Source organism: Melospiza georgiana, chromosome 4 (genome assembly GCF_028018845.1).
Source record: "Melospiza georgiana isolate bMelGeo1 chromosome 4, bMelGeo1.pri, whole genome shotgun sequence".
NCBI lineage: Eukaryota > Metazoa > Chordata > Aves > Passeriformes > Passerellidae > Melospiza > Melospiza georgiana.
The window spans coordinates 68999301-69023411 of NC_080433.1; the positions used below are offsets into that span (position 1 = coordinate 68999301).

General features: G+C 36.7%; 1 protein-coding gene across 2 annotated transcripts in view; it reads left to right on the top strand.

Moving 5' to 3' along the window:
- The window catches only part of PHTF2 (putative homeodomain transcription factor 2), a 63085-nt gene that overhangs the window by 35301 nt on the left and 3673 nt on the right, over nt 1–24111 (top strand). For both annotated transcript variants that reach the window (XM_058023198.1, XM_058023199.1), the window contains exons 6-16: nt 1460–1625; nt 2330–2494; nt 7409–7610; nt 8737–8895; nt 11696–11914; nt 13886–14014; nt 15225–15497; nt 16637–16768; nt 17650–17736; nt 18792–18947; nt 22146–22241. In XM_058023198.1, coding sequence (XP_057879181.1) covers nt 1460–1625; nt 2330–2494; nt 7409–7610; nt 8737–8895; nt 11696–11914; nt 13886–14014; nt 15225–15497; nt 16637–16768; nt 17650–17736; nt 18792–18947; nt 22146–22241 — 1784 coding nt within the window. The remainder of the gene's footprint in view (nt 1–1459; nt 1626–2329; nt 2495–7408; nt 7611–8736; nt 8896–11695; nt 11915–13885; nt 14015–15224; nt 15498–16636; nt 16769–17649; nt 17737–18791; nt 18948–22145; nt 22242–24111) is intronic.

Genomic DNA, 24111 nt, shown 5'->3' on the forward strand with positions numbered 1-24111 from the left:
CTTAAAGTAATAAATAATGCTCCATGCAAAGCTTTCGTGCTTTAATTTAGGAAAAAGAGGAGAAATTAGAATTAGTTTTTCCACAATCAAAAATTATTCCATTGTTTTGTGTGTTCATCATGTTTCTAATACTGGTTACCTTGCTAAAGATTAGTTAGTGAAAAACATATCAAACCTCTTCTTAGTGGAGAACATCCAGGTTATCTGCTATGTTAGGTGTTCATGGGATTTATTTTAGATGTTTGAATGTGGCACACAGCTTTTTATGTGGCTGCATTTTTTTCAGTCAATTTCACTAGAGAACTGGTGACAGCTGTTGAACTTGTAATTATTTGTGCTAGAAATAGGTCTAAATTATGGGACTTCCACTTCTCAGTAGTGCACAAACAAAACCAAGTTCTCATGGGATGTGCAGATGTTAGGCACAGAGAATTGTTTCCCAGATCTGTTTCTGAATTGTTTCTTGGAGTTTCTGTGGGTATTTTTGGGTTTTTTTTTTTTTTTTTTGTTTTTTTGTTTGCTTTGGTTATGTTTTTTTCTTGATAGCTCCTCTCAGCTGAGTTATGCATCACAGCTCTTCAAGCCAGAGCAAGGACAGAGTAAGAAGTGATGAGAGGGGTTCCTTTTCCTCCTGCTTCATACCTGCTGGATGTGTTCAGGTTGACCTGGAGCCTGCAAAGATGTTGCTGAGGGTTTGGGCTCTGGGTGCAGGAGCCTGGTTGTTGGCTGTATATGAAAATGGTTATAGGCTTACAAAACTAACAGTTAGCCATGGGATTGGAAGCTGGCCCTTTTTCCAACCACAAGTGCTAGTTGGAGCCTTGGTGACTTCAGCTGGACTACCCCGTAGTTTACATGGTTTGTCTTTTGATCTTTCCTCACTGCTAAAAAAGATGCACAGAAGTATATATAAAATGTTTATAGGGTTGTACTTATGCGTGGCTGCCCATCCATATGGGCAATTTTGTCCCTTGGCTGGGACATGGAGTTTAAAATGCATTCTGCTGTGTAAGGAGTTTCTAGTCTCAAGTCTCATCAAACTCACTGTGTTGTGCTTTGTTAAAACACATGATGCAGAATTAAATTTATTTGGGCTGCTTTAAGGATGATATTTACTTTTTGGTTTTGTCTCCTACTGATGTTTCACCATAGCTGAAATGGTTTCATGACAGATACAACTTCCCAAATGTTCTTCCCCTCTTATTTCATTCCATTTTTTGAGCAATACCTATGATATCACAAGTATGAAAGAAAAGATGGGTACTAAGAGAATAGTTGGCTATTTAGACCCTAATTGCTGCTGGTTTTCAGGAAAATAATAATTTCGTTCTCTCAGAATTACCTGCATTGGCTTAAAATGCAGGTAAAGGTCTGCATCTGACTGATTTGTTTTTGACAAAAGCCGTATGAGTTGGCCATTTCAGACATTAAACTCAACTTCATTTCCCTTCTTTTCCAGTTGCTGCTGTAGTGCTATTCTATACAGCCCAAAGCCCACATAATATACCTCTGACTGAAGTCATTGGGCCAATATGGCTCATGTTGCTGCTTGGGACTGTGCACTGTCAGATTGTCTCCACAAGAACTCCTAAGCCACCTCCCAGCACAGGGGGTAAAAGAAGAAGGTATAGTCTGTGTTGAAGTACTTTAGTCAAAGACTTATAGTCTGTGTTTAGTACTTATATTTAGGACTGTTAAACTACTGTAGAGAATGTGCATGAAAAAGAAAGTAGGGGTTTACAGTCTGTGCTTTGCTAGAGATGAGAAATTTGTGCTCTGTTTTTATTTGAAACTTCAAAATGGTGCTTAATTGGTGCTCTTTAACTTTTATGCATTGACTAATTTAGGCATAGTTTTATTTGAATTTTAATGCATTAAATCAGACTTTTTGTCTCAAAACAGTTATCTGAATAGTGGTGGAGTGACAGTGTTTATATTCAAATTTAGTTTTATAAATCTGGCTAATAATCTGTGGAAAGTATATGCGAAAAGAGATGCTCTTGGAAATGTAGAATTTAAGTCTTCCAAGCACTCCACTGACTGATTTGCTACAGTGAATTGTCCCATTAAAATGGGAAACACTGCAGCAATGACTTTTGTAGTCTAAGCTTCTGATGATGAAATGAAATGTGTTTTATGTTTAAGTATATAATAATGACTGTATCATGCTTTTTAATTAAATGGAGTTTATTAAAATGATATGACAAACCTTTAGCAAAATACTTTGAAATCTTGCTTGTTTTTGCATGCTTAAACTGCTGAACACATTATAAAACTAGCAGATTGCACTTACAAAACTACCTTCCCATTTTAATCTCTTCTGCTGAAGGAAATTAAGGAAAGCAGCACATTTGGAAGTACATAGGGAAGGAGATGGCTCTAGTACCACAGATAACACACAGGAGGGAACAGTGCAGAGCTACGGTACAAGCACCTCTTGCAGTATTGGCGCTGTCTTCAGAGATATCTGGCATGCTGCTTTCTTTTTATCAGGGTTTGTATTTATTCAAGGCTACATAAGTGTTAGAGATGCACTATCCCTTTTCTAATTAAGTAAATATTGATGTAATGGTTAAACTTCTGTTGATCTAGTTTTTTTGCTCTTAATAGCAAACTCATCTGAGTATTTGAGAATGGTCTAATGTGTTGTTTCTTGACTTTTGTAAATGCTGATGCAATGATTTTGAAAAAATATTGAATTGTCATAGAATCATTTGGGTTGGAAAGGACCTTAAAGATCATCTAGTTCTCCCCCCTTGGCATAGGCAGGGGCAACTTCCACTAGACCAGGTTGCTCAGAGCCCCATCCAGCGTGGCCTTGAACACTCCAGGGATGGGGGCAGCCACAGCTTCTCTGGGCAGACTGTTCTACTGTCACCACTCCTTCACTTAATAATTCCTTTCTAACATTGAAAGCTAAACTTACCTTTTTTCCATTTGAAACCATTGCCCCATGTCCTATCACTACCTGCTCCTGTAAAAAGTCCCTCTCCAGCTCTGGAAGGTGCTCAGAGGTCTCCCTGGAGCCTCTTCTCCAGGCTGAACAGCCTCAGTTCTCTCAGCTGTCTTTGCAGGAGAGGTGCTCCAGCCCTCTGATCATCTTCTTGTCCCTCCTCTGGACTTGTTCCCACAGTCCCATGTCCTCGTTCCCACAGTCCCATGTCCTCCTTATGCTGGGGGCCCCAGAGTTTAGCACAGTGCTCCAGGTGGGATCTCATGAGAGCAGAGTACAGAATTAGTTTCTAGTTAAATTATATTTTGTTGTTTTACTACACCGTGTAGGCTATCGGGAGAAAAAAAACCAACTTAGTGTCTCAGTTTTAATCCAAAGAGAAAAATTCAACTGTTTAATTTTTACTTTATTACATTACCTCCTTGTTACTCCAAGAGAATGCTTATTCAACTCTGTCACTGTCATCAAATGACACACTTTTTCTTCAGGATTCAAATAAACACTGACTGGGCTATTAAATTTTTTTTTTAAAAACCCATTCTTATAGCTCTCTGTGCAAGACATGCTATGCATGCAGCATTTTGAGTGCTATGTATCAGCATGTATTAATTAGTGAAAATACACTCAATAAATAGTATTAAATGTAGAAAAGGGATAATGCAAGTTATGATATTGATGTTTTGTTGTGCATGCTGCATTGTAAATACAGCAACACTAACGTGTCTGTCATACCTGTGATCTGTGCTCTTAACCACTGGTAAAACTTGTTACCTTCTGGGAGTGAATACTTGAAACCTTGGACAAGTTTTAAAAATGTTTAGAAGTGTTGTAAGAGGAGAATTCATTTGACTTTTTCCTGTGTGGGTTAAGCTGTCTTTGATAAGCTGTGGGTCACAGTGATAGGCACCAGGGTCTGTAGGCATTATTCTCTGGCATGCTTCAAGGGTAATCTTGTAAACATTTTGATGTTTTGTTTTCCCTTCATTGAAGATACTGTTCTGCAGTAAGAAGAGTGTTGGAAGATTTTTTTTTTTCCTTTCCTTTCCAGCTACGTGGCTCAGAGTTTTTTCAGTTGAGAAGGGCTGTGTGGAACTTATCCTAAAACTTGTTTAAATCATTTAATGAGAGGTAGTGTGTGTATATATATATAGATGTTAAGCCTCCACGATGACTACTTAGTATATGCAGTATCTTCAAAGGAAGAAGAACACAGAGTGACTGAGAGTGCTGTAAACAGCCCTTAGTCCTTTGTTACCCCTTCATTGCAGAGGCACAGTTGTTTGTGTGTCTAGAGCCATACAAACTTGTCTAGATGAAAAATAACCTTCTTTTTCCCCAGGGGAACATGCAGTTCAGTTTCGTCATGTAATTTTTTTCATGGTCATACAAACAGTTTGTCAGCACAATGGGAGTGGGGCTGGGAATGAGGAAGCAAGAGCACAGTGTGGAGTACATTGACTGCTTGGTGAGGTCCCTTAAAGAAAATCTTATGAAATCTCACTGTAAGGAAGCTTCACAGCTACACTTGGCCTGTTTCTTAGGACAAACTTGGAAGCTCTTTAGATAAGCACATTAAAATGTCGTACATAGAATGTCTGCTAAGTATTTATTTTTCAGCAGTTTTTCACTTACACAAATCTTTGACATACTGTTTTCTGGAATTTTAAGTATAGGTCATTCAAATTCACCTCAGAAATTAAATTTTCTGTGTTAGGGAAGGACGCTGTGTACCTACACCATTTGACTGTGCTCAGATCATTAGTAAACTGGAAGTGTGTATTCAATAAATATCCTTTCAAATGGCAGAATTCAGTCTGACTTAAAAATTATAATTCTAAACTTTAATCCAGCACAGGGGCAATTTAGAAAATACTACTGATAAGTCTTACTTGAAAAGAGGGTGGTATCCAAGCAGGTGATCTGTTCAGAATGCAGTACTGATTTCAGAATTTGCTCTGCATGTGTCCTTACTCCAGTGGAAGTCTTATAACCTCTAAAGTGTTGTAATCTCGAAAAGTTTTGCAGTGGGAACAGGGAGAAGAGTTTTTCTGATCAACCCCAGTGAAAATACATTGAAATATATTGAATACATGAGAGTGCAAATCCACACTCTTTCAGAAATTTTATTGAACTTTTCTTTAGTATTTTCCCTTGATAATGCATGAAGAGGACTAAAAATCATTCTTGATTTAGCTTTTGCATATATTCAAGCCTTTTAAGACATTGTATTTATTCCTGGTGTTCATTGTTTTATTCTAAATACTTTTAGTTATAGCCTAAAATTGTAAAAATTGATTAAGGATGTATGTATATATAGTAATTCTAGAGAACCATACATTTTTGCCAGCAAGGGATATATTGTTTGTGTTTATTATTGTGGGGTTTTTTGTTTTGTTTTTCTTTAAAACATGTGCACAAAAGCCTAACTTTAAGCCCAATATACACTTTTCTGGCTTGGGGCTTACACTTAAATTTATACAAAAAAATAACTTTAGTTTCTCTGTTAGAAGCAAATAAAGACTTCAGTCAAACTCCCTGATATTTAGAATGAGCCTTAGTTGATACCAGACCAGTAGCTTTGGTCTTATGATTTTAGCACTTAAACATTGCTTGAGTAGTGAAATCCCATCTGAAGAGGTTGTGCATGCATGCAAGTGTTCCTTTTTTCTCTTATCTGTTCCTTTTCAACTGTTTGAAGCTACTTCTAGCTTTAAAGTTTTGTGTAAAATGCATAAAAACTTTTCAAATCAAATTTGGAAGAGCTGTCTCATTAATCTGCTCATACAGTTTAGTAACTTGTGGAGGAAGTGTTTCTGACTGGATGTGTATGTGTGATGAGAACTTAAAATTTTCTTTCAAACAGTGCAGAAGTAAATGCAGAAGTGCTGGAGGAATATTTAATGAATTACAGATTAGTTTATCTGGATTCCTCCTTATTGCTGATAATTTAATTTTAGTGCTTCTTCCTCATTACTCACAACTGACCTTGCTTATGATTTTGCAGTGAGTTGCCACTGAAAGGCAGTCCCTTTTGCTTTAAAAGCATTATAAATGTTCACTTTTTTCCTAGTTAGGGTGACAAATTCAAGATGGTAAACGAGGATTAAACACATTAGTAACACTGTCTCTTCTCTTGATCATTTTTTCTGCATACCATTATTTTTTGAGCTGAATTGGTCCTTTCTGGATTTTTTCCCTATTTTGTCCAGCTTTCCCTAGCCATTTTTTGCTTTCAGGACTCCCCTTTATGTGTGGGATACCTTATCTTGGAAGGAATGTGAAGCGACTCTCCAAATTCTCCCAATTTGTTTGATGTACATATTAAAGAGGAATTTAATCTTCTGCTGTGTAATCCAAGCCCTCTCAGAATGCCTCAGTCCTTAAAGAGAAAGGCAGTGCATATTCCCTCACAGGAGCACCAGATCAATTGAACAGATTCTTGATAATTCAGTGTTCTTGATAGCCCTGTGCTCTACTTGAAATAAAAATAAAAAATTTCAGAACATTATTTATAGCACTTGTCTTCTTTCCTCTCTTTCCCCACTTAGTGTTCTGAAATTCTAAAAAACAAAATTTAATTTACTTTGACGATAGAGGAGCTTAAGACTAGAAGTCCCTGTCAGTAAGGTAGCAAGCTGCTATTCCTCTTCATGCCTTCATCTACTGCACTTTCTAGTTTGGGAGTGTAATCATCCAAATGTTTGCTTTGAGAGAGCTTCTTCTTGCAGGAGGTAGTCTGCTGGTACATTTATTGTCTAGGAAAGGGCTTTGATTTTAGAGGATGTTATGGGAGACTATTCAGTGAGAGATTTGTCCTTTAAAATCCTGGAGATTTTGTCCTTTAAAAAGCAGCTTAGTTGGTATGTTTGTGGGAGATAGGGAAAAATGTTGCCTGGGGTGTTGCTGGATAATGCAGAAAAGAGTAGATCCCCTTCTGTTTAGTAGGGTTGTCAGTAAGCAGAGTATATTCAAAACAGCACCAAATATCAGTGTACAGAGTACTAAACAGCATGTTTGTTTGCAGCTTCAGGAAATTGCATGCTTGCTTTGAATTAATAATTATTAAAGCAACTTCTAGCAAACCTCTTTTATTTGTTAAGATTAAATAGAGAGATTTCTCTTTCACTTTTGACGCTTGTGATTCTTCCATTAGCAAAGCTGCTGTGAAGTTTTATTTTTAAAACAGGTTTATTTTTCTCTTCTTTCAGTAGCTAATGATACACATTTCTTTCATACCCTGACAGTTTATTTTATAACAATTTTAAGAGAGGATAATGGGTGTTATTTAGAAGATTAAATAGTTACAAATATAGCATCAAAATCAAATGTTAATATTGTTATTTTGTGGACATCTTAGTAAAGCTAAAACATTGGTTGATAGGAATAAGCAGGATTTAGACTGGGAAATAATTCAGAGAATAATTGATTTAATACATGTATTTGTTTTAAATATAGATCTAAGAAAGCAAAAACCTCAATAGATAAATCCACTGAAACTGATAATGGCTACGTGTCCCTTGATGGGAAGAAGCCAGGCAGAGGCAGTGAAGAAGGAGTGCAGGGCCACGAACGCCGCTGCGAGGTGCTCAGGCCAGAGGAGACAGGGTGGAGCCCTGCCACAGGGAGAGATGCCCTGGGCAACCACAGTCACCACAAAGTAAGTGTGTTTGTTGCTTTTTGTGATGCCTTGGATGCATTTTTATCTGCTTTATTCTTAAAAATATTTTGAAAATTAAATTAGGCTTAGGGTCCTGGAGCCAAAACTTATAGCGAGTTGTCTTACTTCATCATATTCCTGGCCTTTCCTCTTTCTTGTAGGAGGAACCTTAATGGTGTTTATACATTTTTTGGTATTCTTTATTTCAATACACAAATTTGTGTGCTGTCCTTTATCTGTGGGTATTTCCTGACCAGGTAAACCTTCTTTGCCTTCTCTGAGAGTCTGGGCATCTATGGTCTGTCTCTGTGATAAAATGGAACAGATTTTGGATTACTGACAGTTTGTAATTTGAAGGTCCTTCTGACCATTTCTTTGCCTGTGAATCGTCTGAATCATCTTCCTTTTCCTCCTTTTTTTTTTTTTTTTTTTTTTTTTTTTTTGTGGTTTTTAATAGATCTGTGTGAAAGATGAGGAAAGCAGGATTTCCCTCCAAGTGAAATAGGCAGGACTCTTTATAGTGAAGAATAGGAATGAGAGGGGAAAAAGAATTATTACAGAATTATAGGAAGTGATCATGGAAGAAAGCAGAACTTTTAATTTGTCTGGGTCTTATTATCTCTTGGATATCCTGTATTCAAAGTAGCACACATTAGTGACCTCAGTGTTCAACATACATCCTCTAAGCCTTCATCCTTGTAAGAGGTGGTAAATGTTAACTTTGTACTGAATATGTTGATAATTCAGTCTCATACTGTTGCTTTTGACTGGTTGGTTGATTTGGATTTTTTTGGTTTGGTTTGTTCTCTTTTCAGAAGCAGATACATTTTCTCTAAGCGTATCTTGGCATGTTCAGTTTACAAAAAAATCATATTTAAAATAAGAGCATCATAATCTTTCTTGAGGCTAATGTGAAATAGGCTTTCCTTTGAAAAAAATATCTTTGATGCTACAATTTCTATTCCATAATTCCTACTCTGTCAATTTTGAGTCTTGAAAATGTGTTAATACCTGGTTTAACTGAGCGTAGATACTGAAGTTGTAGAAAGAAATTTGATTTCACTAGTTGAGAACAAGACTTATTAAATATTACTCTGTCTTACTACTACTGTATTTCTTGCCCTAGGATACTGCCAGGACTGTGACAAATTTATCAGATGAGGTTTCTAGTGAGGAGGGGCCTGACACTGGCTATTCCTTACGCCGCAATGCAGAGCGCACCTCCAGCGACTGTACCCTTCGGAACAGGAAATCTCACCATTACAAGAAACACTACCCTCTGGAGGTAGGTTCATTTCTATTGCTTCTTGCCTGTGAGTTCTGACAAAAAACTTGACTTCTTATTGAGTAAGGCATATAGAGCAAGCAGCTTGCATGTGCTTGGTTGCTGGCTGGAGTTAAACGATGACATTTCCACAAATGTTTTTTTTTTTTTTCCTATCTTGGATTTTAGGAGTCTGTGAATTGGAAGTCATGCTAGTGAGGAACAAAATTTTTTTCCCTTTACTTTCGTTTAATGACAAAGTTTTGAAATTAAAAGATTGTAATCTAGTTTTTTTGAGCTTCATCCTATTTTTCAATTTGTTGTAAGGAGAATTAAAATATGTTTGGTAGATTTTGCATCAGGTTATGGTTACTCTGTTGCTGTCTTGTGACACCAGTTATCTCCTCTGGAAATTTGCTTTGTTACAGAAACAGTACTAATTGGGGATATGCAAATTTTCAGCATGGTTCTGCTCCTCTTTCTCTCCATTTAGTATTTTGGATTCACTCACTTTCTTGGGGGGAAGTCTGATTTGACCCTGAATTTTCATTTCCTTGTCTTTGTTGAAACAGTAACATTAAATCTTGTAATGAAATTTTACCAAAATTGTCAATGTATAAAAAATACCAAAATTTTAAGAGACTTTATGACATTACAGCTTATAATAAGGGATTTCACAGATTTCATGTGAGCAGAATTCTTAATTGTAAGGACTCAGACATTGAAAGAGAATGGAATATCTTAGTGTGGTTTTGCTTATTTATTCATTATTTAAAAAATTATGCTGTTTTGCTAATGGTATGCAACTTCACAGATATGGAACGCTTCTTAAAGACTGTATTGCTATTTTTTCTCAAAGGTTGAGCAAAGAAAGCAAAGAGTAAAATCAGCACTGGCAAAAGTCCACTGACAGATGGGCTTGATAGGCAGAGCTTCATAAGTAAACTCTGTACTTGTTATAGGAAAAGTGTATTGGAAGGGTTCAGGTACTGCTTGCTCTGATCACAACTGCAAGGCCTTGAAGTTGATGCTTTGCATAAAAAAACATTAAATAAGCTATTCTTTCACTCATTTCTTGCAGACTTTGGTTAGAAAGATCCAGAATATTGATTGATGTCAGCATTTAGTGCCTTTTGCCATGTGTGGTTTGTGATAATGGCACTGTTTGTTTCATGTTAGAGAAGATGTCCCTTCACTGTGTGCTTGTGCAGCCATAGTGCTTCACAGGAGAAAGCAGAAAGGCACCATTACAATTGATTTCTTTTGTTTTTCAGCTTAGATATATTTTTCTCTAGTGTAGAGTGCTTCAAAGCTAGGGAAGACTTTGTAGATACCTTCAGAAGCTAGAGACAGAATGTAATCCATGTTTAGCTGTGGCAGTACTGTTTTACACTTATTCCCTGTTCACTGATCTGACTGATGCAATGAAAGAGGAAGCTTTTCTTTCTTGCTCCCAACTCGCCTCCCCCACACCATTACAAAGAAAATGATACAATAGTTTTCAAATCAGTGAAAGCTTTCTTTGTATTAAAAAAATTAATAAGTGAAGTCTGTGGATATACTCTCAAATTCTGTCCTGCATTTTCTTTTATTTTCATGTTTATGTGTCTACTTAATTGTTGTTTGAGCAAGCTATTTTTCATGTTCGTACTTTATTAACTTTCAGCTTCACTGGTACCCAGTAGTGACTGCCTTCTATAAATATCTTCTTTTTTGCTTTAAAAAAAATAATTTCAGACTCTTTCTGCATTGATGTTATCCCTGTCTTTGTAAAAGGTGGAGAAAGAGTTCAGACCAAATTTTTTCTAAACATTTCTTTACAAAATTATTTGCATAAAATACATTAAACATGGTTTTCAGAAAGAATGAAGAACATTTCTTCAGATAGTAATGGACTATGAATCACACTAAGTCAGTATGTCTGCTGAAACAGTGCTTAATATTTTTTCAGTGTAGAAAATTGTATGTTCTCAAGAGAAATTAGTAGAGATAAACTTGGTGTTAAGAGGGAATGGAAATTGCCAGAGAATGGCAGTGAGTAGGCTGATGCTGCTTTTAATACTACACCCCTGTCTTGCTGGAAATGGATTCTGTTTATTGTAGAAAGTAGTTTAAACTCTACATTGTCTTTCTGAAGACAGCAGTAGATTGTTTCATGTGTATACATTGAGAGATTTGAATGTCCCAAACTTCAGATTTTTCTTTCTTTATCCAAGAGCTAGGTAAAACTGGAGTTTACAAAGGCATACCTGTTTGTCAAGTGCAGTTTGTTTAAAATAATTATATTTTTATGTGTAATTGTGCAGATTACACATAAACCTGGCATTAGCTATGTATACCATTGCTTTTTTTTCCCCTCTATACCTGATGCATTACTGTCTTCAAACAAGCTCACTGTCTTTGAGAAGGTATGTTATTAGTAACAATGTGACTTTAGGGGACTTTAGGAGCAATTCCTCAGAAGCTGGAGTCTGTGGCTTGAAAATTGCTGTTAAATTCTCAACTAATGAGCTCTAAATCTGTGAAGTAGTTATTTCCTCTTAATAATGAGTATTATTAGATTCTTCCTTATGTGGCCCCTTCCCTAAAAAGCAGAGGCCATGGACTGTTGCTTGCTTTTTGGTACAGTGTCTTAAAAAGTGCAACATCTTAGACACACTTGCAATAAACACACAAATCTTTCTGATGACAAGGATTATGGATTAGAACCTAAAAATCCAGATGAACACAGATTCACTAATCTGACCTTTAAAACATCTCTGCCAGGAAATGATGTAGAATAAAACAGCAGCATTAATTCCAGTGGATGTCTGGCTTTCAGGACACACCTAAATCAGGTACCAGCTGCAGTTCCCGGTGCTCCAGCTCCAGACAGGACTCTGAGAGCACAAGGCCAGAGTCAGAAACAGAAGATGTGCTGTGGGAGGACCTCCTGCACTGTGCTGAGTGCCACTCGTCCTGCACCAGCGAGACAGACGTGGAGAGCCCTCAGGTGAATCCGTGTGTGAAGAAAGAATTCAGAGATGACCCATTCCATCAGGTTGGTGCCCAGCAGTTCTGGTTTTTTACACTACACACAAGGTCAGTGTTACCTGTCATATGCCACAGAAAGCCTGGGAGAAAGACCTATATCAGATGGAAGTAACAAAGCCAAAGTGATTTGGTAGAATTAAAACAAGTAAAACTTGATTTCTGCTACTCAGTCATTAATTTTTCAAAAGAAGAGGTTATGGCAATATATCAAAATAGCCTATAGAATATTTGAGTGCTTGAGTCTTAATTCTAATTTAGGGCAAGGACTGACTGATTTACGTTTCCTCTGTGATAGGTGGTTCTGTTTGGGTATTTATTTTTCTGTTTTGGGGTTTTTTCCCCTTTTTTTTTTTTTGTTTGCTTGTTTGTTTTGTTTAATTTTTTGTTGTTTGGATTTTGGCGGGTTTTCCTCCCTTTTGTTTTTCTCTAGTGGAATTGCTTTTTATAAGCACTTACCAGACACCTTTCTGTTTGCTTATTTGGAAATGTATATATAAGAAAAGCAAACAGAAGGATAACATATGCTTTATGTATATGCATATATATATGATATCATTACTGTAGTATACATGCCTAAATTCTATTTGGTTATAAATTTTTTACCTTAAAGGTAATAATAGCAATTTGGATTATTTCATGCAGTGTTTTCTATTTTTATTTTTAGTTCTTTCTGCTTGCATTCAATAAAACACTAAACCTTGCAGTTGTGAGTTGAGTTAGAGTACATATATTGACTTAAGGATTTATATTGATTTGTCCACTTGAGAATTTTTCTACTTGATTGTAGATAGTAAATTTTTGAGTTTCAGCTCCTGGTCCTGGTACTCCCTCTAGAGGGAGAGCTTGGAAAACTGTGGTTAAGAAAAACCTGCCACAAATATTTATGCTATTTTAATATTATGAATAATTTCTTCTTCACCCAGTGGAAATGAGGGAGATAATTGAGTGCTCAGAAAATTACAAATACTTCAGATCAATACTTACAAAGCAAGCAATAAAATGAAAATAAAGCTTTACTTGCAATCAGTGATAATTAAAATCTAGAAATAATAGCATGCCCTTGCCCCTGCCAGCAGCAGCACTTCCAGCAGTGTGATGCACACAGTGCCAGGTGACTCAAGCTGAAAGCAATTTCCATCTCCTGAATGGGGGAGGAGGGACACGGGGCTGAGGAAAATAAAGAAATGGCCACAGCAGTATTTGTCACCTCAACATTTTTTCCATGTCCTTCAGTTCTCACTTGGCTCTGTGGTTTGAAAGAAAGGTCCCTGAGCCCTAAGTGCATTCAGAAGATTAACCTGGGATTGCTTGGCTGTAGGAGCTGCCTGTATTGATTAGACACCTACTGCTCTCTGAGTCTGGCCAGATCCAGTGTGCACAGGGGGTCTTTGTGCAGAACAAGGATTTTGAAGTCATTAGGAGCAAATAAAAAAAAAGCTATTTCCCTCAGGCTTAACCTGAGAAGAGTTCTTTTCAGGATGTTAGGGATAAATAAATAAAATAAATCCATTAAATGTGTCAGAATTGAAAATGACTCATAAGTAAAACTTTGTTTTCATATTTCTCTCTTCTTTGATACATTTGAGTGAAAAAGAAGCCAATAAATCCTTAATCCCATTAACTCATCCCTATTAGAAAATGGACTATAGAGAAGGAGAGATTTCTGTTCTCACAGCTATTTCTTGGAAAAGAAGGGGAGGATTTTAAGGAATGAGGTTAACATATAATAGAAATAAATGCTATATAGCAATATTTGTGTCAGTCTGAAGTGTTTGGGTTTGGCTTTTTTGTTTTTGTTTTTGTTTTTTTTTTTGTTTTGTTTTGTTTTTTTTATTTGTGGTTTTTAGTTTTTTGTTTGTGTGGTTTTTTTGGTTTTTTTTTGGGGGGGAGGGGATTTGTTAGTATATTTCTGACAAAGGCATATTGACATGAAAATAGATTCTTAATTCTGATGGAAGATATTTTTTGTCTTTCCCAGAGTCATTTGCCTTGGATCCACAGTTTGAATCCAGGACTAGAAAAAATAAGTGCAATTGTATGGGAGGGTAATGACTGCAAGAAAGCAGATATGTCTGTGCTTGAAATCAGTGGTATGATAATGAACAGAGTGAGTATTTGTTTTACTTTATGCAAATATTGTGTTTAGAAGTGTAAGCACTACCAAGCTTGGTTTATGTGGGTGTTTTTTTTGGTTGGTTGGCTTTTTGGTGGGATTTTTGGTGTTTTTTGATTGGTTGGTTGTGGATTTTTTAATTTGTTTGTTTTGTTGTTCGTGTTATGGTTTAAATCTTTGTTATTCACATTGTTCTATGGCTTACATCACTCTGATTTACTTGCTACTACTAGATTAAAGAGCTACCAAATCTTCAGTGTTGGGACAATAAAAGGTGTTTGCATTGTAAGGTGCTTGCTCACATAGCCAACCTCAGTTTTATTGACACATGTTGTGAATAATCAAGTTAATCTCCTTGATTTCAATGAACAAGTAATTTATTGGGTTAGGAATATACAGATCTGGGTATCTGGATGCTAAAGTTAGGATTGGGAAAGAAAGCTTTCCTCTTTAGGAAGCAAACCTTTAAGAGGATGAGTGGGATGTTCTCACTAGTCCTCCCTCCTTTTTCCTGGTACTCCTCTTGAGGAAACAGTTGGAAATGCATTTAATTGATGTGCTCTTTTTCAAAATAGACAACATGAGTATTTTGTTGAGTTGCTCATAAAACCAAGCATAGCCAAAGAAAACTCTCACTAGTTCTGACAAGTTGATACTCATTCTCTCCCACTTGTTAAATAGCAACTTATTCACAAACCTAGTTCTGATCTCTGCCTGACTCAGAGGCTTTGCAGGTTTGGATGCAAGACACAGCAGAGACAAACCCAGCAAGCCATGGCCAGCAGAACAGAACTCCAGGCCTGTCTGCACTGTAAACACCTTGATTCCACTAAAAAGGATGCAACCTAAACCAAACAGAAATAGGAGCAGCATACAGGATCTAAACAGCCCAGTCTGATTGGCCCACTTGGCTAATTCAGCGTTCAGTGAATTTTTAATGCAGGAATGTGCACTGGAGTTTAGCTGCAGTGTTTTACTGTTGGGTTTTTAGATTACTTGTTTCCTGTGCATTAAGTGCTCTTTGAGGACATCCTGGAGTTCAAATAATAAAATGGGATGATGATTGGTTGAAGTTTTCATACAGTTTACCAGATTGTAAAGTGTTCTTTGTGATAAAAGAAAAACATTAATATTTTGTTTATTGAATTAATGACAAAATCATTCAAAAATTAAATACATTCCTTGTTTTCCTTTTTTTTTTTAGGTGAACAGCCATATACCAGGAATTGGCTATCAGATTTTTGGAAATGTCATATCTTTAATCTTGGGTTTAATGCCCTTTGTCTTTCGACTTTTCCAAGCTAAGGATTTAGAACAGCTCGCAGCACACTCTGCCACTGAGCTCTGCATGACTGCATTTGGGTCAGATGGAGACGTTCTGGTTCTCTCCATGGTTATTATAAGTTTCGTGGTCCGGGTGTCTCTCGTGTGGATTTTCTTTTTTCTGCTCTGTGTAGCAGAGAGAACATATAAACAGGTATGAGCAGCAAAGCAAGAGACTTCATCTAAAGCAAACCAAGGTTTAATGTTTGCGTTTTTTGACTTTGTGGCTATTTTAAACTTGTTTTCTTCAGCGTGCTGTGAGTCATAGATCAGTGATGACAAACACTTCAGTGGGCTTGCAGTTCAGGAGATGACTCAGTTCCAGTGGACTGAAGTCTCTGAAGCTAAAAGGGTTTTTTTGTTGGTGTTTTATTTTTTTCCTGGAGAGAATTTCTGGAGGAAAGCTGGCTCAATGCATTAACCCAATGCTTAGTCATGTCCCAGTTTGTTTCAGGTTTCCACAAGGAGAAGTAGTTTCAGGGAAAGAGCTCTATAAATTTCCAGTGCATTTCATTCAAAACCTTCAATTTAATTCATGGAATCATAGAGTGGTTTGGGTTGGAAGGGACCTTAAAGATCATCCAGTTCCAGGGACACCTTCCATTAGACCAGGTTGCTCAGAGCCCCATCCAGCCTTACCTTGGACAGGGATGGGACATCAAAACAGTTCTCTCCATCCCTGGCCAAGGCCTTGCCTGCTTTGCTGTTAGATCAGTTCTGTAGCTGGAGATGGTGAGAGCTGCTCTCTGAAGTACTGTTCCATTGCTTGTTGTTGGAATTGAAACTTCAGAGAGCTACCTTACTAGCTGCAGCACATAAATACTTACTGGTCTGCAAAAGAAACATTTTTATAATTTCTGTTCTCAAATTATAGTCAAAATATGTGGTGTAATACAGTAGAATGGTATTAACCCACTTCTAATAATGATTTCTGTTGAAATGAACTTCTGTGGTATAGGTGCTCTCTAATGCAAATGATTGACAGGTTTAGCGCCTTTGGTTTTTTCCAAATTTTAAGAGCATAGCAGATCTGCTGTCTAAAATGTGAAGAAAGGAACTCAGTGTAGCTAAATTTTGTTAATCATTAGAATGTGGAGACTTCTACAATGTTTTAGTGCATTTCCTCTCTTTGATAATATGCTACATTTACTTTTGGTTTATATTAGCATGTTTTAATTTACACTAGTATGTTGTGCATTACACTGACATATTTAGTGAAGCCTTTTTCTCTTATATTTTTAGTACCTCTGAAAACCATTTACCAGCTAAAGTAATTTTTTTTCTTCTCTGCAGAGGCTACTTTTTGCTAAACTTTTTGGTCATCTCACATCTGCCAGAAGGGCAAGAAAATCAGAGGTACCTCACTTTCGCTTAAAGAAAGTGCAGAATATAAAAATGTGGCTTTCTCTCAGGTCCTATCTAAAGGTAAAATAATTTATATTTTTGCTTTTAATAAGATTTTAACACAATATATTTTAAACATCTTGTTTATGTTCTAACATAAAATATCTCCTTGCTGATGGAAGGTGGTGTTGTAGGCTATTTCCTCCTGTACACTTATTATTGGTTCATATATCCCATATATGCTTCATTTTTGTGACTCTGGGCCACCAGTGGCTGCAGGCAGACAGATTTTGAGAAAGTTAATGTGTGCTTTTCACCTTGTTTTAAAGCCTGAGTGTGTTCAGAGTTGGAGTCTTGTCTTAGTAATGCCAGCTCAAAAGTTGTGTGAATATGTTGGGTAAAAAGTGATCACATGTGGTCTAATACTGACAGTTCTTATTTTAAGAGTCTCATCAGTTGGTGTCATTAACACAAGGAATTTATAAAGCAAGACAGTTCTTGTGTATTTGTGCTGTGAGTGTATGGGTGCCAGGTGAAGCTAGAAGTTCTGTCCAAGTATTATCTGTAAGACATTCTGATCCCTGAAATCCCTTATCACTAGTTTTTAAAAGCAGAAAAAGATTAGTGAAAACATGAAGGAATTATGGTGTAGAGGCTGGAGAGGGTGGAAAACACGAGCTATAAGCAAACACAATTTAGTGTGGTGCTGGTGGGATGAAAGGCGGATAACTGCACTTGGATAATAGAATGTAGTTGGGGTGTTTTAAATTTCTGCATATGGTAGCACTCTTGTGGAATGTCTTCCTTTCTTCCCTTGGAACCAAATTTGTATGTTTCACCTTTTCCTGTGCCACTGAGAACATTTGTGAGTTCTAACTAGTTGTGTGATTCTAACTAGTTGTGCTGAATCCCAGTGCTGGCTGGGTGGGTTTCACTCACGTGTGCGTTTCCTCTGTTCTCAGCGTCGGGGTCCTCAGCGCTCGGTGGATGTGATAGTGTCATCTGCCTTCCTGCTGACTATCTCAGTTGTCTTTATCTGTTGTGCACAGGTGAGGAGAATTTACTTGTAGAGAAACAGCCATGGCTTAAATAGTTTTGAAACAGTTTTGAGTGCCTTTTACATGTTGATGTCTAGTAAGTTAAAAGACCGCAGTGGAAAACCAATAAAAGCTGTTGGAGCTTTTTAGAATACAGCTCCATTTTGTATCATCATTTCAACTTCTTTAGAATATTTTTCTGTAATAGCAGAAGAAAGTTCTGTTGCAGCAAATTAGAGGGCTAGGCAATCACCAGTGGTGTATAATCTAATGAGAGCAAGTGGTGGATTCTGCACCTGGGACAAGGTGATTCTTGGGGGTGTCCTGTGCAGGACTAGGAGTTGGCTCTATCAGTGATCCCTGTGTATCCCTGCCAGCTCAGGATATTCTGTAATATCACTGTTATATTTTAAATCTGTGTCCTCCTTCATTTTTCATTGTGGTTTTTGGAACTTTTTTTTTCTTCATTTTGCATCAAAATACACTTCTGCAAAGACAGTTGATACTGACCTTGGTGATGCTTTTTGTGAGAAACAGGCTTGTTGGCTATATCGGCCTGCCCTCTAGTGGAAAATCTTTTAGTAAGCAAATATATGTTTAAAGAAGCTTTCTGTTGCTTAAGATTGTCTTTGAACTTCTGTTTCAAAATCTAGAGGATTTTCTGAATGGCTTCTGATTGTGTTGTCTTTACAATTTCTAGCTACCTTTATTGTGTTTGCCTGCTAGCTAGCTATAAGTATTTTATTAAGAATGTAATTTACATAAAACTTAGTACATGTGAGGGTGTATTTTTTTTTATCCCACGTAGCGCCTTTGCAAGTCTGAAGAGGAGTTAAAAATTGTCTTAGAATGTATTTTTTTATTTATCTTTTCTCAGACCTCATATCTCTGATACACTGTTGGTTTAAAATTATGAGTCAAATTTTTTAGGCCTAATAACTCTCCATGTATTTATTACTGGGTATGTTTCTTGAAGTTGTGGAGATATGCTACTATTTTCTTGTATTGTAATGTAATTATTACTTCAAATTAAATTTAGATTTCTTTGCCCTTTTTTCTTTTTTCAGCTACTTCACATGCATGAGATTTTCCTTGGTTGTCACTACAACTGGGAACTCGTAATTTGGTGCATTTCTCTAACTGTTTTTCTCTTAAGATTTGTTACTCTTGGATCTGAAACAAGTAAAAAGTACAGCAATACCTCAATATTACTTACTGAGCAGGTGAGAATTTGTATAGACCTATATCTTTATACCTAAACAACTCATTCATCTGGTACATCTCAGGCCTTGTAGATTGATTAAAATAGTTTGGATTAGGGAGTTAATTATGGGGAAGTGAAGCAACTTTGCAACCCAAAGTTCAATTTCTGAGATAAATGTTTGACTTCATCCCAACTTTTAAGTGAGTGAGCTTAGAGGTACCATCTCCTTTGATATAGTTTAACATCTAACAGAACACAAACATAAAAAATAGTTTTTAAATATAAAAAAAAATCCTGGAATCTCAGTGTTAGATGGGTGAGTAAAAGATCTGAAGACAAACTTAACCCTCTATGAAGTGAGTTGCTGTTTCCAGTCCAATACCTTAGGACTGCTAGGTTGCATGGATTGCATGTACCCTCTTCTAGACTTCTTGGAAATCTTCTTTTAGTCATTTTTCAAGCTTGTCTTGGGTCTATGTGTGTTTCTTCTCAGGAATGTTCTGGTTGGTGTTTGTACTTCAAACTTCCCTCTCTGCTCTGCCAGGCACTGCTGATAGTTTTCCAAGCTAAGCATGTTCAGGTAGTGTTAGGTTAGAAAGAAATCTCTTTCTTCTGAAATTTCACACTGGTACAAAACAACCCTTTCAGGGCAAGGTAAATAGGCAGTTCCAGAAACCTTCACAGGTTTCCTACAGAAAATGTGTTAAAGTAGGAGAATAAAATCTTCCACACTGTGTGTCCCAAAGTCAGGATGTGAGGCCTGTGACAGATGAATAAATGACTCATTCTGCCTTTACTAAAGATAAAGTTGGACACTGAGAAGCTTGACTGCCCCTCTCCCTTGTCCTGAATGAGATATTGTGCACCAGTCTGAAAACTCAGAGTTCCTGAGCCTGGAGAGTTTTCCATTGTTCTGTTAATCCTCGGAGCTGAATGTCCCAGTGAAGTTTGTCTGCTGTTTCTGGAATGAAAATGGAGGGAAGTGTTTGTGATAAGGATTGCAAAAAATTGCAAAGAGCAAGGGGAGAGAGATTGTCAAGCCTTTATTTTGCTTTCATAGGTTTCTATACTATGATCTTCCTGGGAGTCAATGTCTGAGCATTTTAACCTAGCATGGATATTGAAAGAAACACTTTCTGTATGTCCTCAGAACTTTAAGAAGTGTTATGTCATCAGACACCTTTGCATTTGAATGCAGCTTATCCTGTTACAAGTATTTTTCCTCAAAAATGCCTGAGAGCTTTATGAAATGAAAACCAAAATAGAATTCACAATTGTTTCTCAGAAAATGAAAAGGATACACTTCACCCTGGGTAGGACTCATTTTAGACTGGTTTAATTGCTTAAGCTGGGTACTACAGCATATTTACAGTGGTCTTGAGACAGACTCATGGAAGTCTAACATTTTGGCTTTTCAAGGAAGATCAAGCCTTTTGAAATATTGACTGATACTCACTTTATCTAAAAAAGAATATCTGATCTAGTGTCCTGGAAAATGGCACACTGCAGTTATTAGGCTTAGTGAGAAGGGAACAAAGCTGAAAACAAACAGGGAAGTACAACAACAATAACAAAAAAACCCCAACAAATGAGTCTCCACTCTCTGATGCAATTAAAATGCTCCACAGATAAGATGAAATTGAAAATTCTACTTTTGCCAGCAGAGTTCCAGGCACTTCTTTGTGCTTTAAATTCAACCTATGAATTTCATGATTAGGAGTCATGATGGGAATATAAAAGGGATTTTTTTGATTTTATGTTGTTTGGTTATAATTTTTCAGGTCCTTCTGAAAGTGTTTTTAATTGCTCTTGTAAATCTGTGAGCAAAATAGAATGTATGGTCAGACCACAGCTGTCATTTTGCTTGCCAGTTTTGAATCTCAAAGCAGGTGTGGTAGATGACTGAGCAGACACACTCCTCCTGATGGCAAGTTTGTTATTGAAATTAAGGAAATCATAATAGCTCTTAAAAGAGATCTTTGAATCTTCCTAGGGTTTTCAGAGTTGCTAATTAGAGCCCTTATTTTTTGTTTAGTCCTGCTTATAAATCAATAGTTTTATCTTTAAAAATTGGAATCTCTTTGGCTCTGAAAGCAGAATTTTGAAGTATAATGCAATAATAATAGTTCAGGAGCTTAATATACCTTGGAATATATTAGACATAGATTTTTTTTTAACCTGTGTAAGAAATTTACAGTGGTCTTTTTAGGGAGATCTGATAATCAATTACTTGTTTTAGATGTCTCTGGCCTTTATTTCAATAACCACCATACAACAAGGTGGTGAAATATATCATAGCATAGTCAGATAAGTGGCATCTGAAGGACTGACTACTTCAGCACATTTCTAAATAGTTCATTTTTTATTTTGCAGGTTGTCACCCTAAAATAAAAAGTTAGTGGCTTTTCAAGACATTTTTTGCTTTGATTTGCTTTTGTTGTGCAATAGAAAAGAAAAAAAACCCTAGGCTTTGTTTGATGTAGGATATCAAAGATGGGTTGTTTGAGAATGAAAGCTGATGTTTCAAAATTGCTAAAAGGACAAAAGAGAGCTAGTTTGAACTCTTAACTTTCTCAGAAATAATGACCTAAAAAAGTCTACTTCTCAGAAGCATTGAAATGTTCAATATACTGTTCTCCTACAGCAATGAAGAGTTTAATAATTTTTCAAATATTTCAAGGCACTGGAAAGATTGATTTTTCTGCTCTCGAGGTGCTCATGAAATACTAAATTACGCTAGAATCTTTTAAAAGAAATTACACTTTAGCAGAGTTATGGTTTAGCATTCCATTCAGTTCAATAGCTTTTGAGGATGTTAAGTCTTGTAAGGTCTGCCCACTGGTATAAAAACCTTCTGGGAATGAATTGTCAAACCTCAGGCAACCCTTGAATGAGGGAAAAAATTATGCAAACCCTACCTATGTTGGTTTTTTGTGCCTAATTTATAGATTGGACTAAACTTTAAACTTGGTGCTATAATAATGTTAAATGTAATTAATTTGTTTTATCATAAATTAGCATTGTATTTTCCTATGGTGCTGAGCCAGTACTTGTTCTTGAATATTAAAAAGGAAACAAAAAGCTTGCTTGCTTGCAGAAATTCATTGCAGTTTTGTCATGGCTGCTGAGCAATCACATTGTTGAAATATTAAATAGTTCAAAATTAATTCCTTTAAATTCTGAGTAGGTGGTGATACTTGTTTTTGTTTTAAATCAGATAAACTTGTACTTGAAAATGGAGAAAAAGCCTAATAAGAAGGAGGAACTGACACTAGTGAACAATGTTTTAAAACTTGCTACTAAGTTATTGAAGGTAAGAATTCAAATGGTATTCCCATATTATAAAAAAGAAGTAGAATAGATTGGTTAAAGAGTCACTTTTCTGACTTCTGCAGGCAGTAGGGTGTGCTTTGGTTGAAATTTGTTCTGTACCTCTCCACAGGGATGCTGCTAGTTCATAGACTGCACTCTGTTGTGTTGCCATCATTCTGGATTGCAAATTATTATTACATCCAGGGAGTTTTATCCTTTAGCTGTGTATTAGCAGTGTGAGAGAAGGTGCTTCAGGGTGGTCAGGATGATGAATGCCTGGGAAATAAATGATGAAATTTTATTGTCTGAGTGTCAATACAGTGATGATTTAAGACCTTGTGACCTCACTCTACCACACACTGAATTTAGTCCCTTAGGCTGTTGATTCCCATGTGCCAGGGAGCAGCCCATAAAATGCAGTTAAAACTCTGTTTAATTTAGCCAGTCAGCAGCTGAGATCAGAGTATTTCTTCTAGTTAGATGAGTAATTCCTCCCACCAGCTCACCTTGAGCAAGGTGTGTGTTGGTTCCCTTCTCTCTGAAAAGATACAGAGCACTTTTCCTGAGAGGACTGATGCACTCAGCAAGGACTCAGAGCTTCAGAGCTGACAAAGCAACTGCTTGGGAGCTGTGCTGCAGCAGTAAGGAGAGCCTGACTAAATCAGTGACTGTCTCCTGGTGTAAGAATAAGGGATTGTCAGGCTTTCAGGACCTGGTTGTGGAGCAAATGGAAGGAAGTCTTGTCAGTGCATCAGGTGGTCAAGGTGCACTGTGGATACAGAGGGTTATCTGGATTCAGGGAGGGACTGGACAAGAACAGACAAAGCCCAACAGGTTTAGGATGAGCTCTCATGAGCTGCTCATGGGCTGAAGTGTTTGTGTGCTGTGAGAGTGTGGGTAGGTTCCACGCTGATCAAGTCTTGTTCTAAATGGCTTCCATTTTTTTCATGCCCTTCTCGGTGTTTCAAAAAAAGCTTTCATGTTTTCCTCTTGCCAAAAGTCAGCCTTTTCCAATGGGGGAACTTAGCTTTTGTGGCACAAATCCCAGACCCTGACCATCGTTTAGTTACTGTGAGAAGATACCAAAAAGTGAGATTTTCAAGCCACCTACTATGAGCTTTAAATAAATTCTTGGTAGTTAGTGATTTGTGTAATACTTCATGTCCAGTAGCTAAATGGGCTTAGGGTTTTTAAATTTGATTTTGGGTGGTTTTGGTCTTTAAACTTTATAAAGACTAGATTCTGTTGAATATTTTACTGTTTTCTTACTCAAAAATTTGGTAAGACAAATCCAGAATCTAAAACCTTTTTCCTTGCAGAATCTCTCTGCTGTCCTTCTCAGAATCATGTCTTTTGTATCTTTTGTATTTGCAGCAGAGTTTTATACAACATTACATCCAAATGAAAAGGTTGTTCATTGTTATTTCACATTTTTGAAAGAAGAATAATACCTTTGAAATACTTCATGTTTAAGAAAGGGTTTATAAGGGCATTTTCAAGGCTCAGGATGTAATGCAGGAGAAGGATGAAGATGAATTTAAAGCTAGAAAATATAAATGACCAAAGCAGTGATAGTTGGTAGACTTTATATAATCCACTCTTATATTTTAAAACTCCTTTTTATTTCCTTTATTTGACATATTTCTAGGCCAGAAAAGTTTGGGTGACTATATTCACACACCAGTAATTGAAAATCAGTGAAATAGCTTCTTTATTCAAGTTTTGTTACAGATTAATTTGTGCTAAAGTTTTGTTCCTTTCAATTTAAAAAAAGTAAAATGTTGGCAGTCTAACGATGGATAGGACTTTTTTTCCTTTGTCATCCTTTTCTGGCTATATCAATCAGTTGTTAGTTTCAAAATCAATGGAAA